Raw genomic sequence first — 24,320 nt, 5'->3', positions numbered from 1 at the left:
TCGTCGTACGCGAAACAAGTAGCTTTGTCATATTATTAATCAAACTAGAAAATTTAGACGAGCGAATTGTGGAAATTTTGAATCACTTGAACATTTCAAGAAAGAAGATTTGGCAAGGTACACATTATATTTCATATTTTCTTATTTAAAGGCCTAATTTAGAGTTATAATTTCATTTTTTTTTAATCATATTACAACTCAAATTGACGCTAATTAATCCTCCTCTCTCATTCTTCCACCGAGTCAACCTTGGTCCGTAGGGTTTGGTCCATAAGGGAGCTTTGGGGCCAAGCTTAGTGTTTGTTTGGGCCGCAGGCCCAAAATTATCTCAGACAAAGGAATTTCTAGGCAGTAAATTAGGGCAAAAGCCTAATGCGGTACAGTGAGAGCAAAAAAAGTCTTCCGAGTCTGCTGTCTTCTCTCTCTTTCTTTTTTCTCAGAAGTGGAAGACCACAACTGCGGAGCCGCAAACGCTACGAACCAGATTCAATTGGGTAAAAACTCAACTTTCCCAGATTGTTTTTTCTCTCATTTTTTTGGGTTAATTTTGCTCTCATTCCGTTTTTCTAGTATTTTTTTCCTGCATTTTTCTTCGTTTCAATCTCGAGTTGTTCAAAAATGGAATCTGGGTTGTTCCTGTTGGATTACATTTGGATTTTTTGTATTATTTAGCAAAAAGAACTGAGCTTTGAGCATAATTCTGCTATCCAGATGTATGAAATTGTCCAAGTTTGTAGATTTATGGTTTTTTTAGCACTGCCCATTGTTGTAATAGTCTTGTATCTGGTGTGTGTGGTCTGATATAGGTTAGAGATATCGAAACATGGCGGACCAGGGTGCTAAGAAGTCCAATGCCAAGGGTGGTGAGCTTCGCTATTCCACTTCTCAATTTTCGGGTTCTTGGTGTTTCTGTTGGCTTAGCTTTGATATTAATTTTTCCTGATTTTTAGGAGGGAAAAAGAAGGAGGTGAAGAAAGAAACTGGTCTTGGCCTTTCCAAGAAGAAGGATGAGAATTTCGGAGAGTGGTATTCTGAGGTACCTGTCTTTATCTTTTCTGGGGTTTATTAACTTTATTCAACAATTAAGTAATGAATATGTTTTCTTGTGCTTAGGTCGTTGTTAATAGTGAGATGATCGAATACTATGATATCTCTGGTTGTTATATATTGAGGCCATGGACGATTGCGATATGGGAGACGATGCAAGTAAGCATGCTTTTTCTTGTTTAATCCATTTCATGTTGTTAATGAGTTTTATTTGCTATTAGAACCAGTAAACAATCATCTGGTTCTCAGGATTTTGATAACACGTTCCCAGTCTAGTTCTGAAGTACTCAATTTAAATTTGACTTTGAAGCATGGCGTCAACTGATGTCATCTCATCCCTGTTAATTGATTATTTTGCCTGAATTCGTTTCGACACCTGATACTACTTTTTCATTTCCCACCTCTTGTCTTGAGTTTACTTTACATAATCTCATTTTGCACTTATCTAATTAAGTACTGGTGGCTATACATTCATCTCTAATGTCAAAGTTATGAACTTTATCTACCAGTTTTTATGTTCGCAAATTTCTCTAATTCTTTAGAAAATTTATATGTAACTCCATCACAGTTACTCACTTCACACACTGTTACTTTTCAGACATTCTTTGATGCAGAAATAAAGAAAATGAAGATAAAGAATTGCTATTTCCCTTTATTTGTGTCCCCTGGTGTTCTAGAACGAGAGAAGGATCATATTGAGGGTTTTGCTCCAGAGGTGAGATATATGTCATTTGTGTGACATAATTTACTGTGTTACACGTAAATAAGCATATACACATGCTCAGTTGGTGTTGATTATGATTTCTCATTCTAGTTTTCTTTCCCTGTTTTTCTCCTTTGCATGCCCCCTATTTTAGTGTTTAGCGTGCAACCTCACCTTCTATGTGTTTGCCTTGGTTTTTTTGAAATCATATGATTGTGTAATGATAGATTTGTAATTTTCTTGTCACTTTGTGAAAATTTAAGCCTGTCTTGTTATTCCCCAATCACTGCCACTGTGTTACTCCATGTGTATATTGTTTTTTTTTATTTTGGGAATATCTTAATTGTTTTAGACTACCTCTCTTTTCATGCTTTTATTTTCATAAATAGGTTGCGTGGGTCACAAAGTCTGGAAAGTCTGACTTGGAAGTGCCAATAGCAATTCGTCCAACAAGTGAGACTGTTATGTATCCTTATTTTGCTAAGTGGATCAGAGGACACCGTGATTTGCCATTGAAGCTAAATCAGTGGTGCAATGTTGTCCGGTGGGAGTTCAGCAATCCTACACCATTTATCAGGTATTAGCATGTCTCACGGTTTTGGTGTTCTTATAATACTTTCTGTGGTGTTTCGGTAGTATTGACAATAGCATGATGAGTAAAAAACCTTTTTATTTGTTCCGTTTTGTTCTCATAGATATTGAGTTCAGTTCTTGCTTAGTGTTTACCGCATATTTAGTCACTGTTTCTAATTGTTCTCTATGTCCGAGGACCTGTCACGGTTTCTAATTGTTCTTTATGTCCGAGGACCATTTTCTTTGAACTCTCTTTTTTTGTACAAGTTTGTTGAATTTGGTTTTTCTTCGTATGGTCTCAGGAGTCGGGAGTTTCTTTGGCAAGAAGGCCATACAGCTTTTGCAACAAAGGCAGAGGCAGATGAAGAGGTAAGGAGCCACTTAGATTACTGTTTCCCCTTTCAGTGCCCTATTATGTTGCCAATCACACTTTTAGGACAGAATTGCCTTTTTGCTATACCTAGTCTGATTCTCACCCATTGTTACCTTTCCTTGAAGATTGCTTTTTGATTATACATCCTGGTTTTAGGTCCTTGAGATATTGGAACTGTACCGGAGGATATACGAGGACTATTTGGCAGTTCCAGTTGTGAAGGGAAAAAAGAGTGAGAATGAGAAATTTGCTGGTGGTCTTTATACTACTAGTGTGGAGGTACTTCATATGTTCTTTATATATATATATATATATATATATATATATATATATATATATATATATATAATTTGATCTTCCTTCTTATGCCTCTACTATGGTAAGCTTGAGTGTATTAATTAATGCATGCAGGCTTTTATTCCAAATACTGGCCGTGGTGTACAAGGTGCCACCTCACATTGTTTGGGTCAAAATTTTGCTAAAATGTTTGAGATTAATTTTGAAAATGAAAACAGAGAAAAGGGCATGGTTTGGCAAAACTCTTGGGCATACAGCACTCGAACGGTAACTTTGCTCTCTTCTCTTTTCTGTGTTAAAGTTTGATTCAAAGTCTATTCTATACAAGAACACTTTTTCTTTTCTCTGGAAATTAATTACTCTTGCCATGCATCAAGCACGTTTTTGGTCATCATGCATCAACACAGTACCAATATCTATCTTTTATGCAATTTATTTTTATGTTGACGCAAGTCTGAAACTATTGAACATTCTACATGGGTAGGTGCATTGTCCATGTTAAGCAACATAATCCTCAGTACCTTAGGCCAATTATTCTCTTTTTGGTGAATAGGATAATATGTTTTTGCTAGTGCACAAAGTTTAACTTAGAGACAATGATGTGTCTGTCATGTAAAGTTTAACTTAGAGACAATGCATAATGTTTACTATTTCCACCACCAAATGCCAATTTTTTTCTATAATGTCACGCCACTGTTGCTATTACCATCCACATAATGTTGTTATCATTTTTGGTATTTTGTTTAGATTGGAGTGATGGTGATGGTGCACGGAGATGACAAAGGCTTGGTATTGCCACCTAAAGTGGCAGCAATTCAGGCTATTGTGGTTCCAGTGCCTTACAAGGATACTCCTATGGAAGAAATATATGATGCCTGCTTGAAAACTGTGGATACCTTGACGAAAGCTGGTATTCGTGCTGAGGCAGATTTAAGTGACAACCAAACTCCTGGTTGGAAGTATTCACATTGGGAGATGAAAGGTGTTCCTCTAAGGATTGAAATTGGACCAAAGGATCTGCAAAAGAATCAAGTGAGGCCGTTCTTCCATTTAATTCGTTATTTTCTATCTAGTTGCTCATATTTGCTTCTGGTTTTTTGTCCTGTTGAGTTAGTTTGTCATTAGGCCTAGGGGCCTGATTTGCACAGATCTCATGGTTTTATTTCTGGGCCTTATCATGAATGTGAGCTGCTAAAAGCCTAAAGGGCAGGTCCGGTAAAATATTTGGCATATCAGGTTTTTGGCGAGTCTTGTATATTCGAGTATGACATGTTAAGATTTATCTTTATCCTCTTAATATTAGGGTCAGGAGCTGTATGGTGTGTGGACAAGCTAACATTAGTTAAGCTTGTTCCTTACCGTTCTTGGATTAACCCTTGGAGATCGAGGTGTCCAAGACATGGCAAACAATGACATAATTCTTGATTTTAGGTTCGCGTTGTCCGCCGTGACAATTCAGCAAAAGAGGACATTCCTGTGAGCATGTTGGTTGAGCAAGTACAAGACATCTTGGCTAAAATTCACGAAAATCTGTTCAATGTTGCAAAGGAAAAACGAGATGCTTCTATCAAGGTTGCAAAGACATGGGAAGAATTCATGGAAGCTCTAAACCAAAAGAAAATGATCTTGGCTCCTTGGTGTGATGAACAGGTATTGTTATCACTGTCACTTATATTACAATCTATCATGATATTTCTCTGTTCTGTTGTAATCTTACGGTTGTGTCTTTATTACACAATGGGATTGTCAATGTCACGTTAATTTTTTTACTGGTTAGGTTCTTATATCAGCACTCTTTTTGCTGTCATCGTCTTTCCTTTTACTGTTTATTTCATATTTATCAGGAAGTAGAAGAGGACGTGAAAAAACGGACAAAGGGTGAAATCGGAGCAGCCAAGTCACTTTGTACTCCATTTGAGCAGCCCGAGCTTCCTGAAGGTACACTTTTAAAATTACTTCGAAACTTCATAACATTTTTGCAATTTATGATCGGCAGTTATCTCTTTAGCGTTGTGCATTCGTTGCAAAGTAGTGCCGTAGTGTTCAGAAATTGAAAATGGACTTCTGTGCAGGGACACTTTGCTTTGCCTCTGGAAAACCAGCCAAGAAATGGACCTACTGGGGCAGGAGTTACTAGACAACTTTTCAAATTACGTTGGTTGGGCTAATATTTTACATCCCTATCTGCCTTGAGGGGTGAATTTTTAAATCACTCAAAAATTGTTTTTTCCATGGCATACGGTCTGTAGTTAATACGACACTTGCAGTATACAGTTAGTACGTGAACGTTATTTTCTCGTCTTCTTTTTCGAACAACGGTGTTTGTTTTAGACACTCAGTTGTAGCCATTGTTAAACCGAGCAAGTGCTGAATACTTTCTTTTCTGAAAAGGCCACCCTTCATTATCCTCTTCCCTTGGGTGCACATGCTTCGATTTTTTTTTAAGTTCATTTCCTTAAAAATACTAGTTTGCTACGGTGTATGCCATGTACCGAATAAATCGAGGCTTAATGCGACGCCAATGGCCTAACAAATAAGGATCCAATTGGTCTCGATGGCCGAAACAAGTTATGCTACCAAAAATCGCGCAAATCTGGATTGTAAACATGTAGAAACAGGCTTGTAGACATTGGGTGTAAACAGAACTACTACACAATTACATTAACTGAAACAAGCCCAGAACCAGTCAGAATCTTCGATACAGTAGCGCGTGCAAACAATAAGTGAACATAGGAAAATCCTTGTTGTAACTTTCGATATAATTCTTCAACACTCTGTTGCAGTTGCAGACAACTTGGTAAAACCTCTTTCCAGTCATCTTCCAGACATCCTACACAGGTGAGTTGAAGGATGAACCTCGAACGGGAAGAGAACCCTTCACATTACTAGTTTGGCTTCAATGTTGTGCTTTCAACGCATTTCAAACAGGCAAAATTACCATTTTTGTACAGCATAGCCTTCATTCAGGGCCTTGGGGTTTTGAACTTGGGCTGACTTTTGGGGTCTTCCCTGCTGTTGCAACGCTTCATGTAAGAGTCGAGTGTTTTCTGCTTTGATGGACTGCTTCCCGGTTGGCTGAATGCAAGTTGTTGCTTTGCAGGGCTGCTTCGCGGCTGGCTTGCAGGGGTGATTCGGGTCTGGCCGGCTGCAACTTCCATGGTATTTTCCTGGCCATCGAGCATCTGATTGTCCAAAAACCAGAGTTCATTTTACTGTTAAACAAAAATGGTTTTTCCCCCTTTTTCCCCTAAGAAGGAATGCCAAGGGGTTTGAACTTTACCTGTCCCAGATTGTCCAACTTGCTCTGAACAACATCCCTGAAGATAGAGAGAAAGTGTTGGAAGTACAAAAATCATCAAACTAATTAGAAAGTAGACAATTGCGTAAAATCATACCATATGATGTCATCAACTGTATCGTTTGCTAGAAGGTAGTATACATTGACCGAAGACACCTAAAAACATGAACAGAAAGTTAGAAACATATCAAGGAATGAAGGAATGCATCAATTTTTGCTGGTTGAACATAAACAAATATAAATGTAGCTTATAATTAATGCAAAGAATGCTTCAGGACTTTTACCTGGCCAATTCTATGAGCACGATCTTCAGCTTGAATTAGGTCGCCAGGAGTCCATGACAATTCCGCAAAAATAACAGTGCTTGCAGCTGTCAAAGTTAATCCAACGCCTCCAGCTTTAATAGATAGCTGCATGATGACATTCAAAGGTTGAATTAGACTTAAATCACAGAACAACACCTGAGATATAGCACTCAAAATTTTCAGTATTTCGTTTTTTGACAATTCCAATTACACAGAACTCAATTAGGTTGGTTACACAGAAAACAAAGTATACTGCCATACCACTGCTGCCTTGACAGAATCTTTTTCTTGAAATTCTGTAACATAAGCTTGCCTTGCCACAGTAGGGATACTTCCATCAATTCGAATGCAACCCACTTTCTTTTTCTGGAAATAGGCAGTTCTTATAAGAAATTGGTCAATCTTAGAGGAAATTATGAATTCATGTGGCCTTACCAGAAGAAACTGATATATCGAATCAATCATGGACTGATGGTGTGCAAATACTAGAAACTTGCAGCCTGCCTGCAAGAACCATTATATAACAACACTCAAAACTCTGAGAAGTAAAACGTGCAGACTAAACTAATGATAAGGAAACAAAAGCACCTTAGAGAAATAGAACTAAAGACAGAGAGAAGGATATAACATAGGGTGAAGTACCTCAATGACAGTTCCCAGGTAATCCAAAACTGCGGGGATCTTAGCCTCAGCAGAATCAGTATATATCTGGAGCACAAATGAGGTAGTTAAAGGGTTCAAAGTTAGCTATCCAGTTGTAAAAGAACAACTGCAAGAAGAAATGGTGTGACCATTTCAGCATTTTCGGTATAAGAAAGGAACTATGTTGGCCCCATGTGCCCTACACTGTGAGCGAATGCATGAATACCTTATTAATAAGATTCTTCTCAGTAAACTTGAGTGAATCAACCTCTTCTTTGGATTGGCAGGCCTTAATTTTCCCTTTTACCACTTCCAACTACAAAAAAAGGAGATAAAAAGCAGCTATGCTCTATTATAATTTTCCTTACATTTGAGAACATATATATCAATTAAACTTTACAAGGCACATAAATAATGTGAATAAACATGGTGCCACAGCCAAGAAATCGTACAACTAATAAAAGATAGGGGAAAAGAAAATTAAAAGGGTTCATATAAGATAACAGCACATGAATAGACTTCAGCTAGTTGGAACTCCAAGAGGGCAATAGCTAAAGAGACTTAGATTACCTCCCTGAATAAAGCATTGATTTGTTTCATGTCCTTTTCAGCCAAATCCAAAAAGACCTGAGATCAGAAGGGAGGGGGGAAGGAAAGATAAAGATCATTGATTGTAACAGGACTACTAAGGCCATCCTACAGGTCAAAATGCAGATTGGACAAAGTACACAGACACTGACCTGTTGCCTACGCTTCACAGGAAGCTCAGAAAGAACATCATTTTTTAGTCTGCGAATCATCACTGTTGCCTTCATCAAATTATGCAATTCTTCATGGTTACATGCACCTTGATACAATCCAAACGTTCCCTGAAATTCCAAACGAGTAAGGAACAGAATCTCTTATAGCGTGATACACCATCTTCAAAGTAAAGAAATAGTGACTTACACCCTTGCAATATCGATTACCATATTCGTGAACACTTTTGTATACATCAGGATACAAGGCTTCAAGCTGTTAAATTCAAAGAAATTAATAAACAAATGATTACATTCTAGATAAATATACTTGTATATTTTCAGCTTCTTAACTAGAGTTGATAAATACCTGCTTAAATAGTTCAATCGGTCGGGACAAAGCAGGAGTACCACTCAGCAATATTGCGTATTGAGCCCTCTGAAATTGTTGAAAACGTTAGAGAGAGGTTGAGATCAATATGACTTAATACTTTGAACAAACAGTTCTCTGAGCTTTTACTCCTTGCTAATACTTTGATAAATGTTGAAACTATTTCCAATATTTTCATGAACTTCATTCACCGAACCAGACTATGAGGTTCACTACTTTTATCATCAATTACATAGTTAAAGAAGAAATGACCATGATACATTAGTGTTACTAGTTAAGGTAGGAAGCACCACAAAAATATCTAACTGTTAGTGCACCTCAAAATACATACATACAAATGGTCCCTCTGAAGCAGGTGTTAGAAAAATGGACTCAGAAAAAAGTTAGCAGTTGCAAGCTAGTAATCGGTTCACAAGAGAGAAAGACCTTTATGACAGGAAGGCAAGCACTTGTCCTTTTTGCTTGAGCATTTTTCAAAAAGTGTGACTCATCTGCAATCACAACCTGAACAAGAAGTTAATAACATATCAATGGAAACAGCATATGCAAGGTACTGGAAGTGATAATAAAAGTAGGAATGCTGATTGGAATTCTCTTGTTAAGACCCTATGAATTTATTAAAACTTCAACCAAAGAAAGTACGTTAAGGTTACGAAGTCACTTAGTGAAACCTCAGAAACAGAAGAAAGGGGGGAAAGTGAGGAAGAAACAGATGTAGAAATCGGGGAATTTCCCATCTTAGGCGATCCGAAAAAAAAAAAAAAAAAAAAAATCTTTCAAGCAGGAAAAAGAGAAAAAAAAACTGGCAGGATTTCCTAATGTCAATTTGGACACTATTTGTCAATGTAAAAGAGGCTCGAACTGTTTCTAAATAAAATGTTATGCAATATTAAAGTTCCAACATGAAAACTAAAGAACATCCCTTGATCCTAACATAGTTTTCTTAATTCCTTCTAAAAAAGTATCCAAGGAAAACACCATACTCTTCTATCCTTAGGTTGTTAGAAATGTGAAGGACAATCATTGCACAGAAAAAAGTAGTTAAAGATTTTCATTCACATTCTACCTTTACAAGTGTAGCACATGGTTCCATGTAATCAAGGCAACTAGTGTACCACCAAATTACCATTCTCATTCCGTGTACCACAAAGACACGTGATTTAGGTAACATTGAGTTGAACGGTAAATAACAAGCATCTCTAAAAACAAAACAACCTATAATTGTGAACTCTTTGAAAATAACTAAAGAAATGAAAGACATACAGAGTTCTCATTATTCTTTCACATGTTCTCCAGCTTAGAACTTTTCACACCAAATCATATTTTGGCCTAATAGATCATTATTTCAAATATTTAGGTGCTTTAAAAGCCAGAAAAAGGTGGAGGAAGCGTAGGCCAAACATACTCTGTATTCTGACATAGATGATGAAAGATATAAGATTGTGTTATTTAATTAAAGTAAAAAGAACATTACACTGACTGTTTTAGTCCTCACCTTAAACTCTGATGCCATTAGTAGATTCTGTATTTTAGGGACTACATCATAGGAGATGATGTTAAATAGGCCATCAAGGTGAATCGTCCCTTTGACGTTTGGGGATACAGTTGTAAACCCACTTTTGTTTGACCCACTGCATTGAGACAAAACAACCTAGTGGAAAAAGAATTCAAAAACAAAGTTTATAATAACTAAAAAGGCATCAGACCACTGAGAATGTGTTCAATATTCAAGCTGCATAAACAAAAAGTGATCAGAATATTTAGACAGGAATAGCGAATAACAGACAAGTATATCTGATGAAGGGATGTTCATCCATTGTTGAATCATCTGCAAGAAAGAAAAAGAGGACGTTATTTTTGGCAAGATCAACCTTCTTACTAACAGAATTTAATACAGCACTTACAGAGGCCCATTGTAAACGCAAGGAAGATGGTGTGATTATAAGAACTGGCCAAGAGTCACAAACACAAGATGCAACAGCAATAGCCTGAAAAAAAAATGTATAAGGTTTCAATCTAAGGCTGAAGTTGGGAATGGTTTTGCACATAAACTCCAATCCAATGGAAGCATCTATATTATATTGTTACAAATCACCCTATAGCTATGCAAGAGGGAACTCCACCATATTCGCATCATAATTTAATATATCAATTCAACCCAACGTTCTTCTAGCTACTAAAAAATCTGGCATCTGCAACCCAGACGGCACACAATTTGCAATGTCCTCCAAAGAGCCCACTGATATTTCTCTGTATACTTTCTCCCCTATCTTCAACACACTTTTTTTCTTCTATCTCTCTCTAGTTTCCTTGAACCTATAGTAAACCTAAATATTCTTCATTTTCCTCCAAACTTCTGATTAAGTTTCTGACATTTGCAGACTATAACCCATATAATCATATGAAGCGCCCAATTATGTTGTCCTATTTTAGCATTCTTACTGTACCGTAATTAACAAAGTTCTACAGCGTTATAGGAGCTTCTTGTCAAAGGAACACAACCAGGAAAAGTTGTATAAAAGTAGAAAGTACTTCAAATGCAGGATTGGTTGTATGGGACTGTTTATCACTGCAGGTACATAAAGAGTATGCATGAAGAATTTCTTGCCTGTATAGTCTTTCCCAATCCCATTTCATCTGCAAGGAGAGCACGCCCCCCGTGCTGCAAGATAAACCTGTAGAAAACAATACTGATAAAGCTATAACTAAGCAAAAAATAATATTTTATGGGGGCAAAGTAATATAAATATCCACAACACTATAGAGATTCAGAAGAATGTAAATATATGCAAGTTGCATATAACATTCCACAAATAAGTAGAAGCTTAAGATTTACAATATACCTAACACCTTCTCGCTGAAATGGCAAGAGCTTCGATTCTATACAACTAGGTATCCTATCATATTGGTCTGGACAGTGAAGACACCAAAGAATAAAAAAGAACAATTAAAAAATAGCATGCAAAAGTTAGAAGAAAAAAATGAAAGATACATAGAAAACTGTCTGGAAAAGACAAAGACAACTCAATAAACCAGAGAATTATGTAGAAAACTGTCTGGAAAAGAAAAAGACAATTCATACCAACATATCAATTATGCACAAACTGAACTTCAGTGATACTAGCATAATCACCCTTTACCTCGAAGGTCTGGAACAACAGAGGCAGCAGCAATAGCACGGTGAACTAAGGGATCTAAGTTCTCTACCTGAAACAATTTGTAACAAAGTATCAAATGATGAAACAAAGTGAAAAAGCAATCCAGTTTTGGTGAACTTCAAACACAAACGGTAAGAATGTATACGCCAAAAATCAAAGTGAGCAAATTTAAACTAAACCATAACGTAACACCTCAGTAAAAACTAGAAAAAGGGCAACAGTTATTACCTCAACATTAACACCAGATGTCTCATGAAGAACTTTCTCTGCAGATGACAAAGAAGGTATAGGAAACATCCATAACCTGCAGTTTCAACACTATTACATCTGGCTGGGGCTCCATCCCACAACATGTCCACGTTTTTCAAAAGTCCATACAAGATATAAAGGGAAAGCATAATGCATTTTCCAAGTGGTTTTGGGCAGGAAGGGGAATCAAGTAAGGATACCTTTCTTTTGCATACCATGTGGCTTTGGGGATTTTGCGGACAGCACCTACTACCGCCTGGTGCAACATGGAATATAATTGATAAGGAAACGAAGAGTTTGACAAGTGTTGTGAATGAACATTTTTTACCCAATAAAGTACCTGGTCATAAGGAAATTTTGCAGCAATGTTTCCGCTAGCATGAAGAAAAAATTTAACAATGATCTTAGGTAGCTCTTTTAGACGTTCATCTTCTTGTAAAACGGCAACGAGATAGAGATAGGAGCCCAAAGTTAGCTAGAAACTACATAAGATCAGCAGGTAGAACAATGCAACCAGCCCGTAATAAAATTGAATGAAAAAGGTTCAAACTGGTACAAATTGGAAGACTAACCATTGGTGATTGTCAAGGTGGGACATTTAATTCCTGATTCGTTTTCGATATTCAAAGTGAAGAACTATTAAATATGAAAAGACATAAGTCCTTTTAAGACCACTATTCATGCTTGATACAAGTAGCATACGTGACGAAGCAGTCAAAATAAGGTTTCATAAGCTACTTTTCTTGGAAAGAGTTGATTTTCAACACTTCAGTAAAAGAAAAAAGTTCAAAACTTCAAAGTAAAAGTGTAAAAGAAATGGGTAAGGGGGAAATTACCCAGGTTTACTTTACATGGGACTGATGGACGTAATACTCTAGTTCCGGTTGGCAAAGCTGCTACCTGCATTGTTACAAAACAAACATGTAAACAGATAAAGGTTTTAAATTTTCAATTTTTATTAAAAAAAAATCCAAGAAAAACATAGTAATAATTCGAATTCAGAAATAAAGAACACTTCAATTAATTAGGCATCCTAAACCCTAGAGACCGTTGATGGGAAAATGACGAATTTCACCTTGTTCGGAAGAGAATTCGAAACGGGTTTCGCAGGGGAACTCTGGAAGCTGCTGTTGCTGTTGTAATTGTTCGTGGCAAGGAAAGATCGATGCACCTGGCGGTGATCGTATGAAGGATACGATGAGGAGGAGGAAGAACAAGTGGAAGCGGAGTTGACGCGTTGCTGAGCGAGTTTCTGAAACGCGTCTCTTTCGAGAGAGTCGAATTCTTCGGCGCTCAAATCCCAGTCGTCGTCCTCCAACGCCATTGTTGGACAGGAAACTCCGAGAGTTGCAGAGTGCCGAGTCACAGAGTCAGTGAGTTAGCACTCTCGCATTTGCAGAGTATTTGAATTTTGGGGTTTTGGATTTTTATTTTTTGCCCTTTTTGCGACATGAACGTCTCTCAAGCGCCAAAAACGAAGAAAGTATTGATGAAAAACCTGCCGCCGTTACACGCGTGATTTGGGCGCTAAACTCCGTACTTTATGACATTTATGTAACCTGGCCCAACCATCAGCCTTTGGGCTTCCTATTTAGGCCCATAATCAGGATGGCCCACCAGGCCCAAGCTATTTTTCTTTCAATATTCTTTAGGAATTTTCTTTTAATCAGAATTTTCAATCCGATTTAAAGAAAAAGAATACCACACAACAATAAATACAAACGAAACGATCAAAGTGCATACCAATCCTCTAGTGGAACATCAATATTCAAGTCAGGTAGTTCTTCAAACTACCCACAAGTATCTTCTGTACCAGGGCAAATCGAGCAAGGCGATGAGAAACTCCATTAGCAGACTATGGAGATGGTTTCTAGTGACACTTAACAACGTTTTTGCATCCTTTACAAAATGACTTATGTTAGACATGTCTGAGGACAAATATATTGACATAGTTGAGAACTTGACATGATTTAAAGAGAATCTTTCAAAAATTACCCGTTCTTCAGCAGCTAGGGCCTGAACGAGTTGGGGGAGAATATATTTCAAACCGGCAAAGGTAAACATGCAACATATCACCCGAAAACTTAAGAAATGAATAGTGAAGTGTCATATATCATTCACTAAAGAGGTGGGAAGAGTTTACTTATCACATTGTTGATGGTCATCTTAAAAAGCTCAGTTCTACATAATTAGCATCCATAGAAGTGAGGTTAGGTAGTCAACAATGTGATCTTATCAGAGTACAAAGAGTAGTGTTACACTTACCACCTAGTTGTATCATTACTTGTATCATCTCTTTAATAAAGATAGGGTCCACCAACGCATGTGGATCCCATTTTTATTATAGAGATGATACAAGTGATAATACAAATACATAGTAAGAATAGCATTTTTGTAGTTATAATACAAAATAGCATTAAGAAATACATACACAAAAAAAAATTACAAACTTTAATAAAAAAAATAGAATTGAAAGAGTATTGACACGTGTATATTCGCCAAAAAATAAAAATAAAAATAAATAAAAAACACGAAAAACATGAAACATTTTAGTGATCTTCAATTTAGTTTTTATTAAAAGTGTGTAACCGATTCGTTTATTACTATATGAGTACATGCCAATTAGCACTTGTGGTCATTCAATCATTCATGAAGAAATTTCCCAACTCAACTCAAGCATCATGGTAACAAATCCTTAGCAGTTGGCAGCTGAGCATTCTCTACAAGCAAGCAAGATACGTTCTCGACAAGCAAGCAAGCAAGATATGTGTCTATGTCCGTATATTATTTTGGTCAATTCCTAAACCCGTACTGACCTAGAAACTGCCTCGTGGTTTCCCAAACTCTCTCTCGTCTCCCCCGACCTCCTCCTATAAATAGCGGAAGCCATGCCACTCCTTCCCACCTGAAACTGCTGCCAGGTATGAACACTACATCTTCATGATTATTACCATGTGAGTTAATATTGTCGGGCAAATTCTTATGTTATCAGATAAGAAGATTGAGCTTGATCGATGTAAAATTCCACTCTTATAGGATATAGTCACTTGATACTGAGGCTTAACTGAAAATTTTCATTCATACCACAATTTATTAGGTTAAGTTCAAATCTTTGAAATATGATGATTCTATAAGAAGTTATTCAGAGTTGCAAATCAGCGTATAGCTAAGTTGGTTAGGACAATGTGTTTACTTTATGCATTCAAGTTTAAATTTTTCTTCCCGCAGTTTAGATTAGTTTACAATATCTCTCGAATCAAAGAAAAAATAGAAATTTTGAAGTTGATAAAGTGAAAATTTGTCACACGCACATAATGAAATGAATAGTTATGAGGTTGGGGTCCAACTGCACAGCTACGGTGAAATTCAGTCTACTAAAATTGTATTTTATTATATTCCATGGCAGCCACAGAAGTCTGAAAAATGAGGTTTAAGGGACTTGTGGTTGCAATTTGTATGTGGGTTTGGTCAGGCTCCTTGGCTGCTGATACAAAATCCAGTGATGGGTTACTGAGAATTGGTCTAAAGAAGCAGCCTTTGGACCTCACCAGATTGAATGCTGCAAGAATCACCAGGTCACAAGTTTCCCAACCCAGTGATCTCAAATCCAACATTGTGGATCTGAAAAATTATGGGGACACCCAGTTTTATGGGGACATTGCTATTGGCACCCCACCGCAGCGCTTCGCTGTTGTCTTTGACACCGGCAGCTCCAATCTGTGGGTCCCATCTTCAAGATGCATCCTTTCTGTAAGTGTAATTTGCAGTGAGATTTTATATTTTCTTTTGTTGTTCCTGGAGTTTTTGAGTAGTTTGTAAAGTATGAATGTCTGCAGATTTCTTGCTATTTTCATTCTAAATACAGGGCAAGCCTTTCGAGCACTCATACCAAAATTGGTAATTTTTTCCTATCCCTTACATTTTGAGCAATTTTTATAGAATTTAACTGCAAGTTGATGTTGTGTGTTGTTAATTATTTAGGAATACCCTCCAAAATTCCTTATGGGTCTGGTTCGATTTCCGGCTACTTTAGTGAAGATAATTTGAAAATTGGGGATGTTATCGTCAGAGATCAAGTGCGTCTCTCGCACTTTGTCTTTCCTTATTCGGTTTTCTGAAGTTTTTGTTTAAATGTGTTCTTTTTTCCAAGTTGCTGATGCTATTGCAATATCTGTTCCCATCTTGTAGGAATTTGTTGAGATTACAAGGGAAGGATTCCTAACATTCTTAACGGCACGGTTTGATGGAGTCCTTGGACTTGGATTTCAGGATATTTCTGTTGGTGAAGCCACACCAGTGTGGTATGGTTCTGGCATAAACTTTTTAGCACTGATATAGCATAAACTAGCTTTTGGTTTAGCGGTATTTCTCTTCCTGTTGGAATTCGATGCTTTTAGAAAGAAAAGAAAGAGTTTTGATGCTTAAAAGGATACATTAGTTTTCCGGGTGCAGGTTTAACATGGCGCAACAAGGTCATATGAGCCAGCAAATTTTCTCCATCTGGCTAAATCATGATCCAACATCGAAGGTGGGAGGTGAGATCGTCTTTGGTGGATTTGATTGGAGGCACTTTACTGGTGATCACACCTACATCCCAATTTCACGAAAGGGTTACTGGCAGGTTTTTTGTAGTGATAAGAAGTTGGTATTCCGCAGTTATATATTTTTTCTTGCCTAATGAGATGACATTTGTTTCGGTTTCATTGATCTCTCCAGATTGAGGTTGGAGATGTTATTGTTGCAGACAAATCTACAGGTTCCATTACACTTCCACTCCTATGTTGTTTAACTATCTTTATTCCATCTTAAAGATTAAATTTGCTAATTAGAATCTCAACAAGTCTAGGAATTCATGGCATAACATCAAAATTTGAAATTATCAGGACTGTGCAAGGGCGGTTGTGGTGCCATTGTAGACTCAGGGACATCCTTCCTTGCTGGTCCAACTGTATCAACTCGTGCCTAATACTTCCCTCAAATTAATTTTTCCTCTTTCGTGCTTTCATTCTGCAGTAACAACTTGTATTCCGTCATTGATTAGCTCTTCTTTTGCAGACTATTGTGGCTCAGATCAACCATGCCATTGGAGCAGACGGATTTGTGAGCTTGGAATGTAAAAATGTCATTTCCACTTATGGAAATTTGATATGGGAATATTTAGTATCTGGGGTTTGTATTTTCTTTTCCTTTCCACCTGCTCAAAACTTCCTTTGAAATTCCTCTTAAGAAATGAACTAGTGCATTATAATTTACCTCACATTGTCTGCAGGCGCGGCCTGATATAGTGTGTGTGGACATCGGTCTATGTTCATATGGTGGTTCTCGGAATATAAAGTTGAGACTTTCTTTTTCTTACAACTGTTATCAGGTTTTGATATCTGCATCAAAATATCCGTAACAAAAGGAAAACCTTTACTTCTGCAGCAATTATATTGAGTCAGTGACTGAGAACAAAATCGGGAAGGAATCATCAGTCGATGAAACTCCTTCATGCACCTTGTGTGAAATGATAGTCTACTGGGTTCAACTACAGCTTAAAAAACAAATAGAAAAGGAAAAAATATTTAGCTATGTGAATGAGGTAATTCTTCTCAAAGTCTCAGGCTGCCTGGTTGATGAATATGCATATAGACCAATCTAAAAGTTCTTTTGATTCTTTTATTTTGTTGCGAATTTTTGGTGAATTATAAAGCTGTGCGAGAAGCTTCCAAATCCGCTAAAAAGGTCATTCGTCAACTGTGATAACATTGCATTCATGCCGGATATTACATTTACGATCAGAAACAAATCCTTCACCCTCTCTCCAGAACAGGTATACTTAATGCTTCACAGTCGCACTCTATTCCTTGAGATTTTTTCCTTTATATTTTCTAAAACCTTTCGGACTTGATGTTCAGTACATACTTAAAGTAGAAGAAAAATGCTCCACTGTCTGCCTTAGTGGATTTACTGCTTTGGATGTGCCTCCTCCACAAGGTCCTCTATGGTAAGCCACTACGAACCCTCTATGTCAGACTTAACAGATTTCTGTCTTTATGCTAAACCTCTTGTGTGGAGATATTGTGCCTCAAGTATGCACAAAACATGACATGTCCCGCCCTAGTCACTCGTTCATAATATTTTAATTTTAAAGTTGATGTAAGACTGGTTCATTCTGCAGGGTTCTCGGAGCTCTGTTCTTGGGAGCATACCACACAGTGTTTGATTTCGGTAATCTCAGGGTAGGATTCGCAAAAGCTACGTAGTGCATAGACTTGATTTCCCCCTTTATCCGTAAAAGATTTATGCTAATACTAAACGATTATCGTAGAATATTAGATATTATGGATCAGTAAATGTCCCATTGGATTATGTATTTCAAGTATCCAATGCGATGCATTAGGGCCTCCTGTAACTGTTTATAAATAAAAGACGTGCTGTTTGCTTGGTATGAATTGCAATAAGATGCAAAAACTGCAAATATTTGATTCTGTTGTAATTATCTGCTGCCATCTAAGGCTAGAAGTATTTGCTTGACTGGATTCGGCATTAAAATCTTAGCATAACGATCAAAATGCTTCATATTTCGCTACAGAAGATCAAATAAGCACGGCTCCTACCGTTGTAATAATTTATTTGACATGTCATGCTTGATGGAGTAGAAGCCATTTGGAAGCACAGCAGCAAAGTTCAGTACATTTGGAACTTTCGTCTTTGTTTTCCTCAAAGACCTGTTCTGCAATGAAGGCCTCATTGCCATGTGCTCTTCTGATCTCCAGGTGAGCATTATGGTAGAAGCAGGTACCTCTCAATGCATTGGCAGTAAAATCATCAAAACCGACGGCAATGGCTGCTTCGGCCTTGGCTCCATAGACCAGCCTCTGTTAGACGTTAACGGACAAATTACCCAAAATCAATGAAAACATGACTGAATTGGTCCTAGTTACTCTCAGAATGGAGTGGAAGAAGAGAAGAGGTTCTCGAATGAGGAAAAGGATCCAATGACTTCAAAAGAATTGAACGAGGAGCCGTATGAGGTGAAAATCTCATGTACGGTTCTATAGAGTGCGTTATAGATTAAACCAGAACGGAAGAAATATGGGAAGATTTTCGAGCCAGTTCAACCTTGATCCTTGAAAGATTGATGGCACCAAAGCGCATAGGCTTATATGTATAGTAAAGGAGGACTTACGAGCTAATAGCAAGTATTTTTCAAAAAGAGAATACTACTGGAGCAAAATGATATTTTGAAGTATTTGTCGGTTTCGCCTCTAAACTTGTAGAGAGGTGCTAAATTCCCTTTAAACATTAATTTTAGTCAATTATCTCTTGAAATTTTATGATTAGCCAATTTTTTCTATGAACTTTAATTTTAGCCGATTATACCTAAAATTTTATTAGCATTAGATTTTAAATTTTTCTTCCAATTTTTATCCATCTAATTTTCCATGTCATGTGTTGTCCGTGTGATCAAAATGGATAAAAAATTAAATGATTTTTTTTTAAATCAGCGTCATGGGAGAAATTGGCTATTTATAAAAGTTCAAAGCTAATTGGCTAAAATTAAAGTTCAAGGAGAAAGTGGCTAATTACAAAAGTTCAAGCAGGTAATCGACGAAAATTAAAGTTTATGAAAGAAATTGACAGCTCTATACAAATTTAAGGAGTAAATCAACAAATATGTTTGATATATTATATATTTACATTAAGGGGTGAGCGGACAAATTAACTCCAAACTCATCATTTTTGAAATTTAAACTTAATATCTTTTAATTACAAGTGAAAATGTATTCGAGTAAACCATAGTACTAAGCTGGAAGAAAAATAATACTTAAAAGTTGAACTATTTTCCAAAAATCGATTTAGTACAACGGCATGACGTTTGGAGACAGACATAGAGCAAACAGATTAAAGAAGCACGACGTCGTTCTATTTTTGACAAAAGCACGCAGAGAGTTGTCGAGAGATGTGGGTTCAGCCGCTTGCAGTGGTCATGGCGGTCAAGCCGCGGAGCTCTCCTCACGGCGGCAGCCGCAGAGCCGCCTCTGTAGTTGCCCAGAAATCCAATATTCCATCTGTAGATTCTGTGACGCAGCAACGGCTGATACTCCCAAACTCCACTTCCAAATCAACGACTCCATCCTCCCAAACGCAACCGCTGCTATTTTCTTCTTCCTCTGCTATTACTCCGTCCGTACGCACCGTCAATGCTCTGCGGATTCGACCCACCGCCGAGTTGGGCCTCCTCTCTGTCCTCTTAGTCCTCTCCGCGGTAAAACCCATTTGCCCTTTTTATTAATTAACCAGTAACCACTGCTTATTGTGTTAATGGCGCTCTGAACCTGCAGGCTTTTGCGGCAGTTTTCTCCGTCGCCATACTTTGCATTCCTACGATAAACGTAAGCCACTCACTTGCTCACTCAATTGCGCTGCATATTTTTCAGCTTTGAATTTTGAGCAATGCAATCATTTTATCAATTTACGAGCTAATCAAGCTTATTGGGATTTCAGGCTATGAGAAGATTGGCAGTTGCAGTGGGAAAACTATCCAATGTGGTGTCCCGGGAGGTGCCCGGAACGTTATATTCTCTCAAACTCTCCAGCGTTGAGATCAACGACTTGGCCAAGCAGCTTGCTGCTCTCAGGTAACTATTTGCATTTTCTTGCTTCCCCAATTCTCTTACATTGCAAAAAACACATGCTGTTGCTCATACTGGTTTGAATTTTTTGGGTTTTCAAGGGAACAGATTTCCACAACTGGGTTTGGCAAGAATTCAGAGTGACAATTTGTTGTTTAATCTCAAGTTGGTGTGTGTATGTACGTGTGCTCTTGTATTGAGTATTTGCAAATTTAATAAAAGTTTCAATTTTTTAAGTTGCATGCTTTATTAAAAAGCTACAAATTTGGGGTCTGTTTTAATAATCATTACGGTTATAACTTTTTGCTTTCATCTATTTTAGTATTGAAGTTTTGATAATTATTACGTTTTTAGCTTTTTGCTTTCATTTTTTTTTGTCAATCATTACGAAGAAGAGTAAAGGAAGGACGGTGGAAGAAATGAGCGATGAGTGTGGATGGATTGACACACAATATGAAAACTAAAAACCTTGTGTGAAATGATAGTCTACTGGGTTCAACTACAGCTTAAAAAACAAATAGAAAAAGGAGAGCATCATACTAGGCAGGTTCCTATTCGTCCTTGTGTTTGTCGGTGAAGGAGAAAAAGGAGAGGTCGGGGAAAGAGAAGAAAGGGGAAAGAGAGGAGGGAGAGACAGAGAACTGGAGTGCGACAGTGAGAATTGAGAAGAAATAACAAAGGGAAGAGAAAGGAAACGTCTACAGATAAATTAATTATTTGTTTAATGAATATTTAATAAAAAATACTAAAGAGATAAATGATGATTACGTGAAGAAATAACCAAGGAAAATAATTAGTCTTTGGTATCCGAGTCATGATAAGTAATATTATAAAATATAATTATAAATGTATGATTATCAATATTTTTATATACAAATTAATTTATATTCTTTAACCAATTTAAAACGAATCGAACTAAAAATCGTACTGTCTATGCTTACTCTTTGGCGAACGATACTTTATGTTACTACCGAATCTTGTATTCGAACCAAACTGCGAACTCGAATCGTACCCGTATCTGGCAACTATGGCCTCACTCTATTCCTTGAGATTTTTTCCTTACAATTTTGAAGATTTTTTCCTTTATATTTTCTAAAACCTTTCGGTCTTGATGTTCAGTACATACTTAAAGTAGAAGAAAAATGCTCCACTGTCTGCCTTAGTGGATTTACTGCTTTGGATGTGCCTCCTCCACAAGGTCCTCTATGGTAAGCCACTACGAACCCTCTATGTCCGACTTAACAGATTTCTGTGATTATGCTAAACGTAAGCCACTCCCTTGCTCACTCACTTCCGCTGCATATTTTTCAGCTTTGAATTTTGAGCAATGCAATCATTTAATCAATTTATGAGCTAATCAAGCTTATTGGGATTTCAGGCTATGAGAAGATTGGCAGTTGCAGTGGGAAAACTATCCAATGTGGTGTCCCGGGAGGTGCCCAGAACGTTGTATTCTCTCAAACTCTCCAGCGTTGAGATCAACGACTTGGCCTAGCAGCTTGCTGCTCTCAGGTAACTATTTGCATTTTCTTGCTTCCCCAATTCTCTTACATTGCTAAAAACACATCCTTTTGCTCATACTGGTTTGAATTTTTTGGGTTTTCAAAGGGAACAGATTTCCACAACTGGGTTTGGCAAGAATTCAGAGTGACAATTTGTTGTTTAATCTCAACTTGGTATGTGTTTGTACGTGTGCTCTTGTATTGAGTATTTGCTAATTTAATAAAAGTTTCAATTTTTTAAGTTGCATGATTTATAAAAAAGCTACAAACTTGGGGCCCGCTTTAATAATCATTGCGTTTTTAGCTTTTAGATTTCATCTTTTTTGGTATTGACGTTTTTTATCTTTTATCTTTTTGGGTATTGATGTTTTGATAATCATTGCATTTTTAACCTTTAGCTTCCATCTGTCTGGGTATTGACGGAGGAAAAGTACAAGGAAGAGGAGGAAAAGTAGCAAGGAAGAAGAGGAATGAAGAGTTGTCAAGGAAGGACGGTGGAAGAAATGAGCGATGAGTGTGGATTGATTGACACACAATATGAAAATTAAAAACCAAAATTCGAAGACAATTTTAAGTTGTCTTTGCTTTCATACAGTTACCCTCCATTTCTCCCTCCTCCCTCCCACCAGCTCTCTTCATCCTTCTCCACTCCTCATTTTGCCCCTCTATCTCCATCACAAAAAATGGGTAGTAAATATTAAAACCAAAATGGCCGTCAAACGGGTGCTTTATATGCAGGTCAGGTCGAATCATGATTTTTCGGTCTAACTCATTTGTGTGATCGACCTGCCTAATTTGGACTGCGATAATTTGTTTGGAATATAATGCTAACTCAAAGCGTCTTTAATTTCTTTGTTGGTTTCATAACAAGCAGAGTTGAACATGAATAGGGTACATCAAAATTTATAGTTTGGCATACTTCTTGAGCATTTCACCGGCGTCTTTCGCGTGCTCCGGCACGGGCATGTTGCTTAAAAGAGTAACTCTTGATGAGGATACTATGGTTTTGATGTTTGAGTTTGAAGGATCAATCTTCCATAGTGTCGCCTCCCAAACCTGCCCAAAAATAGCCAAACCCCAAGAACAATCCTTGAATAATGTAATCCGTCGATCAAAAATCGTTACAGAAAAGGAAATGATAAACTGATGAGACCAACTCCAATGGTGGGCTAAAAGTCAAATTACTCCCCAAAATTTCTCCCCAAACTCACTCCAACCCAAGGAGAAATTTTGAGCTAAATGCTAAATGCTAAACCAATGCCAAATTTCCCCCGAAATTTAGCCCAGAAATCGGGGTGGACACTATCCAATATTTATCGGAATTTAAATTTTTTTAGATTAAAATGTTCATAAAATTAATTTACGATAGTCTACATATTTATTTTTAAAAAAAAAATTAATTTAACAAAAAAAAAATAGCCTAAGTTCATTCTTTAATAATTCTGGGCTAAAATTTTAGGGTAGAATGGTTGGATTAGAAAAACTATTTTTGGGCTAAAAGCTAAATTTTTCGGGCTAAAAAATTTGACTTTTAGCCCAACCATTAGAGATGGTCTGAAAGATGAAAACCTATTTCAGTAGGAAGTTACGTTGAAATAGAATGTTATAACTGTTGTGTTTGCAGCATCATTTACCAGTTATTAATTGGAAATGATAGTTGATGATGAAGACTTGAGAGGATTACCTGAATGGTTTTGCCGACGTTGACCGGGGAGGCTTCGGCAAAGATATGGTCGCCGAGCTCCGCGCGCTTCAAATGGTTGATGCTGAGGTGAATCCCGGCCACCCTTCGGAAACCAGAGGCCATGTGAGCTCCGATGCTAGCCAGGGCCTCAGAGATGAGCGCTGATACCCCTCCATGTAGCACCTTGAATGGCTGGTCTCAGCAGAAAAGAACGGTAACAAGTTAATTACGTGTTTTGCTTCTGTAGATAACAACATATTTCAGAAAGTTGAGCCGGGTAAGATTCGTGATATGAAAAGAGAAAGAGAGAAGAAGATGATGATGATGACCTGGACGCAATTTTCAGTGACATGGAGGCGACCAGAGACCTTTTTGGGGGTTATCTCTTCAAGCTCGAACCCTAATGCACTTAGCGGAGCTGCCAGAGCCGATGTCTTCGATGGCGGCGCTGGTGGCTGAGATTGGGACTGAGAAGCCATATCTGCACCAAATATGAATCTCAGAACATATGAAACCAAAGCAATTCAATTCTCCTTGGACTCTTTTGAGTGGATGGTAACAATTTGCTGTTATTTAGAGGTTAGAATTATCATAAATAAATAGAAGTGTACACACCAGCGACGCGTCCTTTGATTGGTTTATCATTTTCTGGTGTTTGGTTGGTAGTGGTGGCCAGAGGTCCACAGGGAAGGAAGGAAGGAAGGGTAGTTTGGCTATTCACACATCACCGTTCACACATCACA

General features: G+C 37.5%; 5 protein-coding genes across 17 annotated transcripts; 3 read left to right on the top strand and 2 right to left on the bottom strand.

The window, feature by feature from the left end:
- Window positions 1–359: 359 nt before the first annotated feature.
- Window positions 360–5,398, top strand: LOC137733011 (proline--tRNA ligase, cytoplasmic). Of its 4 annotated transcripts, none has more exons than XM_068472237.2 (13): window positions 360–494; window positions 807–863; window positions 951–1,036; window positions 1,114–1,206; window positions 1,646–1,762; window positions 2,140–2,327; window positions 2,626–2,692; window positions 2,853–2,975; window positions 3,108–3,260; window positions 3,741–4,025; window positions 4,425–4,643; window positions 4,838–4,931; window positions 5,066–5,398. In XM_068472237.2, the coding sequence occupies exons 2-13, from the start codon at window positions 824–826 to the stop codon at window positions 5,128–5,130; spliced, it is 1,530 nt and encodes a 509-aa protein (XP_068328338.1). In that variant the 5' UTR covers window positions 360–494; window positions 807–823; the 3' UTR covers window positions 5,131–5,398. The 4 variants fall into 4 exon arrangements, 3 of the variants coding, with proteins under 3 accessions (XP_068328338.1, XP_088544196.1, XP_088544194.1); XR_015957932.1 differs by having other exon boundaries at window positions 361–494; window positions 3,741–4,203; window positions 4,297–4,643; XM_088688070.1 differs by having other exon boundaries at window positions 459–713.
- Window positions 5,399–5,629: 231 nt separating this feature from the next.
- On the bottom strand, window positions 5,630–13,295 carry LOC137733009 (uncharacterized). Of its 3 annotated transcripts, XM_088688066.1 has the most exons (25): window positions 12,849–13,286; window positions 12,610–12,673; window positions 12,346–12,378; window positions 12,114–12,202; window positions 11,974–12,029; window positions 11,753–11,828; window positions 11,507–11,573; window positions 11,210–11,276; window positions 10,975–11,041; window positions 10,271–10,354; window positions 10,153–10,194; window positions 9,862–10,017; window positions 8,793–8,870; window positions 8,346–8,414; window positions 8,187–8,252; window positions 7,979–8,107; window positions 7,809–7,865; window positions 7,465–7,554; window positions 7,239–7,304; window positions 7,032–7,100; window positions 6,858–6,962; window positions 6,576–6,701; window positions 6,389–6,447; window positions 6,274–6,310; window positions 5,630–6,175 (listed from the first exon to the last, which is right to left on the bottom strand). In XM_088688066.1, exons 1-25 carry the CDS (start codon window positions 13,095–13,097, stop codon window positions 5,957–5,959), a joined length of 2,220 nt encoding a protein of 739 aa, XP_088544192.1. In that variant the 5' UTR covers window positions 13,098–13,286; the 3' UTR covers window positions 5,630–5,956. The 3 variants fall into 3 exon arrangements, with proteins under 3 accessions (XP_088544192.1, XP_068328337.1, XP_088544193.1); XM_068472236.2 differs by lacking the exon at window positions 12,346–12,378 and having other exon boundaries at window positions 12,849–13,295; XM_088688067.1 differs by lacking the exon at window positions 12,849–13,286 and having other exon boundaries at window positions 12,114–12,248; window positions 12,346–12,409; window positions 12,610–12,661.
- Window positions 13,296–14,543: 1,248 nt separating this feature from the next.
- Window positions 14,544–18,251, top strand: LOC137730910 (aspartic proteinase oryzasin-1). Of its 4 annotated transcripts, none has more exons than XM_068469908.2 (14): window positions 14,544–14,694; window positions 15,180–15,523; window positions 15,595–15,670; window positions 15,755–15,849; window positions 15,962–16,074; window positions 16,226–16,394; window positions 16,490–16,529; window positions 16,657–16,721; window positions 16,829–16,942; window positions 17,043–17,107; window positions 17,198–17,354; window positions 17,466–17,585; window positions 17,671–17,759; window positions 17,934–18,251. In XM_068469908.2, exons 2-14 carry the CDS (start codon window positions 15,197–15,199, stop codon window positions 18,016–18,018), a joined length of 1,515 nt encoding a protein of 504 aa, XP_068326009.1. In that variant the 5' UTR covers window positions 14,544–14,694; window positions 15,180–15,196; the 3' UTR covers window positions 18,019–18,251. The 4 variants fall into 4 exon arrangements, with proteins under 4 accessions (XP_068326009.1, XP_068326011.1, XP_068326010.1 ...); XM_068469910.2 differs by having other exon boundaries at window positions 14,545–14,694; window positions 15,610–15,670; XM_068469909.2 differs by having other exon boundaries at window positions 14,622–14,727.
- A 1,392-nt stretch (window positions 18,252–19,643) lies between these two features.
- Window positions 19,644–22,505, top strand: LOC137730911 (uncharacterized). Of its 4 annotated transcripts, XR_015957707.1 has the most exons (7): window positions 19,645–20,024; window positions 20,101–20,151; window positions 20,264–20,397; window positions 21,511–21,599; window positions 21,770–21,903; window positions 22,000–22,067; window positions 22,292–22,505. XR_015957707.1 is itself a non-coding variant. In XM_068469911.2 (4 exons), exons 1-4 carry the CDS (start codon window positions 19,719–19,721, stop codon window positions 20,533–20,535), a joined length of 534 nt encoding a protein of 177 aa, XP_068326012.1. In that variant the 5' UTR covers window positions 19,645–19,718; the 3' UTR covers window positions 20,536–20,627. The 4 variants fall into 4 exon arrangements, 1 of the variants encoding a protein (XP_068326012.1); XR_011068232.2 differs by lacking the exon at window positions 22,292–22,505 and having other exon boundaries at window positions 19,644–20,024; window positions 21,511–21,657; window positions 22,000–22,134; XR_011068231.2 differs by lacking the exon at window positions 22,292–22,505 and having other exon boundaries at window positions 22,000–22,134.
- A 216-nt stretch (window positions 22,506–22,721) lies between these two features.
- LOC137730912 (1,4-dihydroxy-2-naphthoyl-CoA thioesterase 1) lies at window positions 22,722–24,056 on the bottom strand. Of its 2 annotated transcripts, none has more exons than XM_068469913.2 (3): window positions 23,907–24,056; window positions 23,578–23,769; window positions 22,722–22,982 (listed from the first exon to the last, which is right to left on the bottom strand). In XM_068469913.2, exons 1-3 carry the CDS (start codon window positions 24,054–24,056, stop codon window positions 22,797–22,799), a joined length of 528 nt encoding a protein of 175 aa, XP_068326014.1. In that variant the 3' UTR covers window positions 22,722–22,796. The 2 variants fall into 2 exon arrangements, with proteins under 2 accessions (XP_068326014.1, XP_068326015.1); XM_068469914.2 differs by having other exon boundaries at window positions 22,722–22,949.
- Between the last annotated feature and the right edge of the window lie 264 nt (window positions 24,057–24,320).

Source organism: Pyrus communis, chromosome 16, assembly GCF_041283825.1.
Source record: "Pyrus communis isolate YQ-2024b chromosome 16, ASM4128382v1, whole genome shotgun sequence".
In the NCBI taxonomy this organism is placed as follows: Eukaryota; Viridiplantae; Streptophyta; class Magnoliopsida; order Rosales; family Rosaceae; genus Pyrus; species Pyrus communis.
The sequence above is the reverse complement of the archived record's forward strand: the minus strand, read 5'-3'. Positions and strand labels throughout refer to the sequence as shown.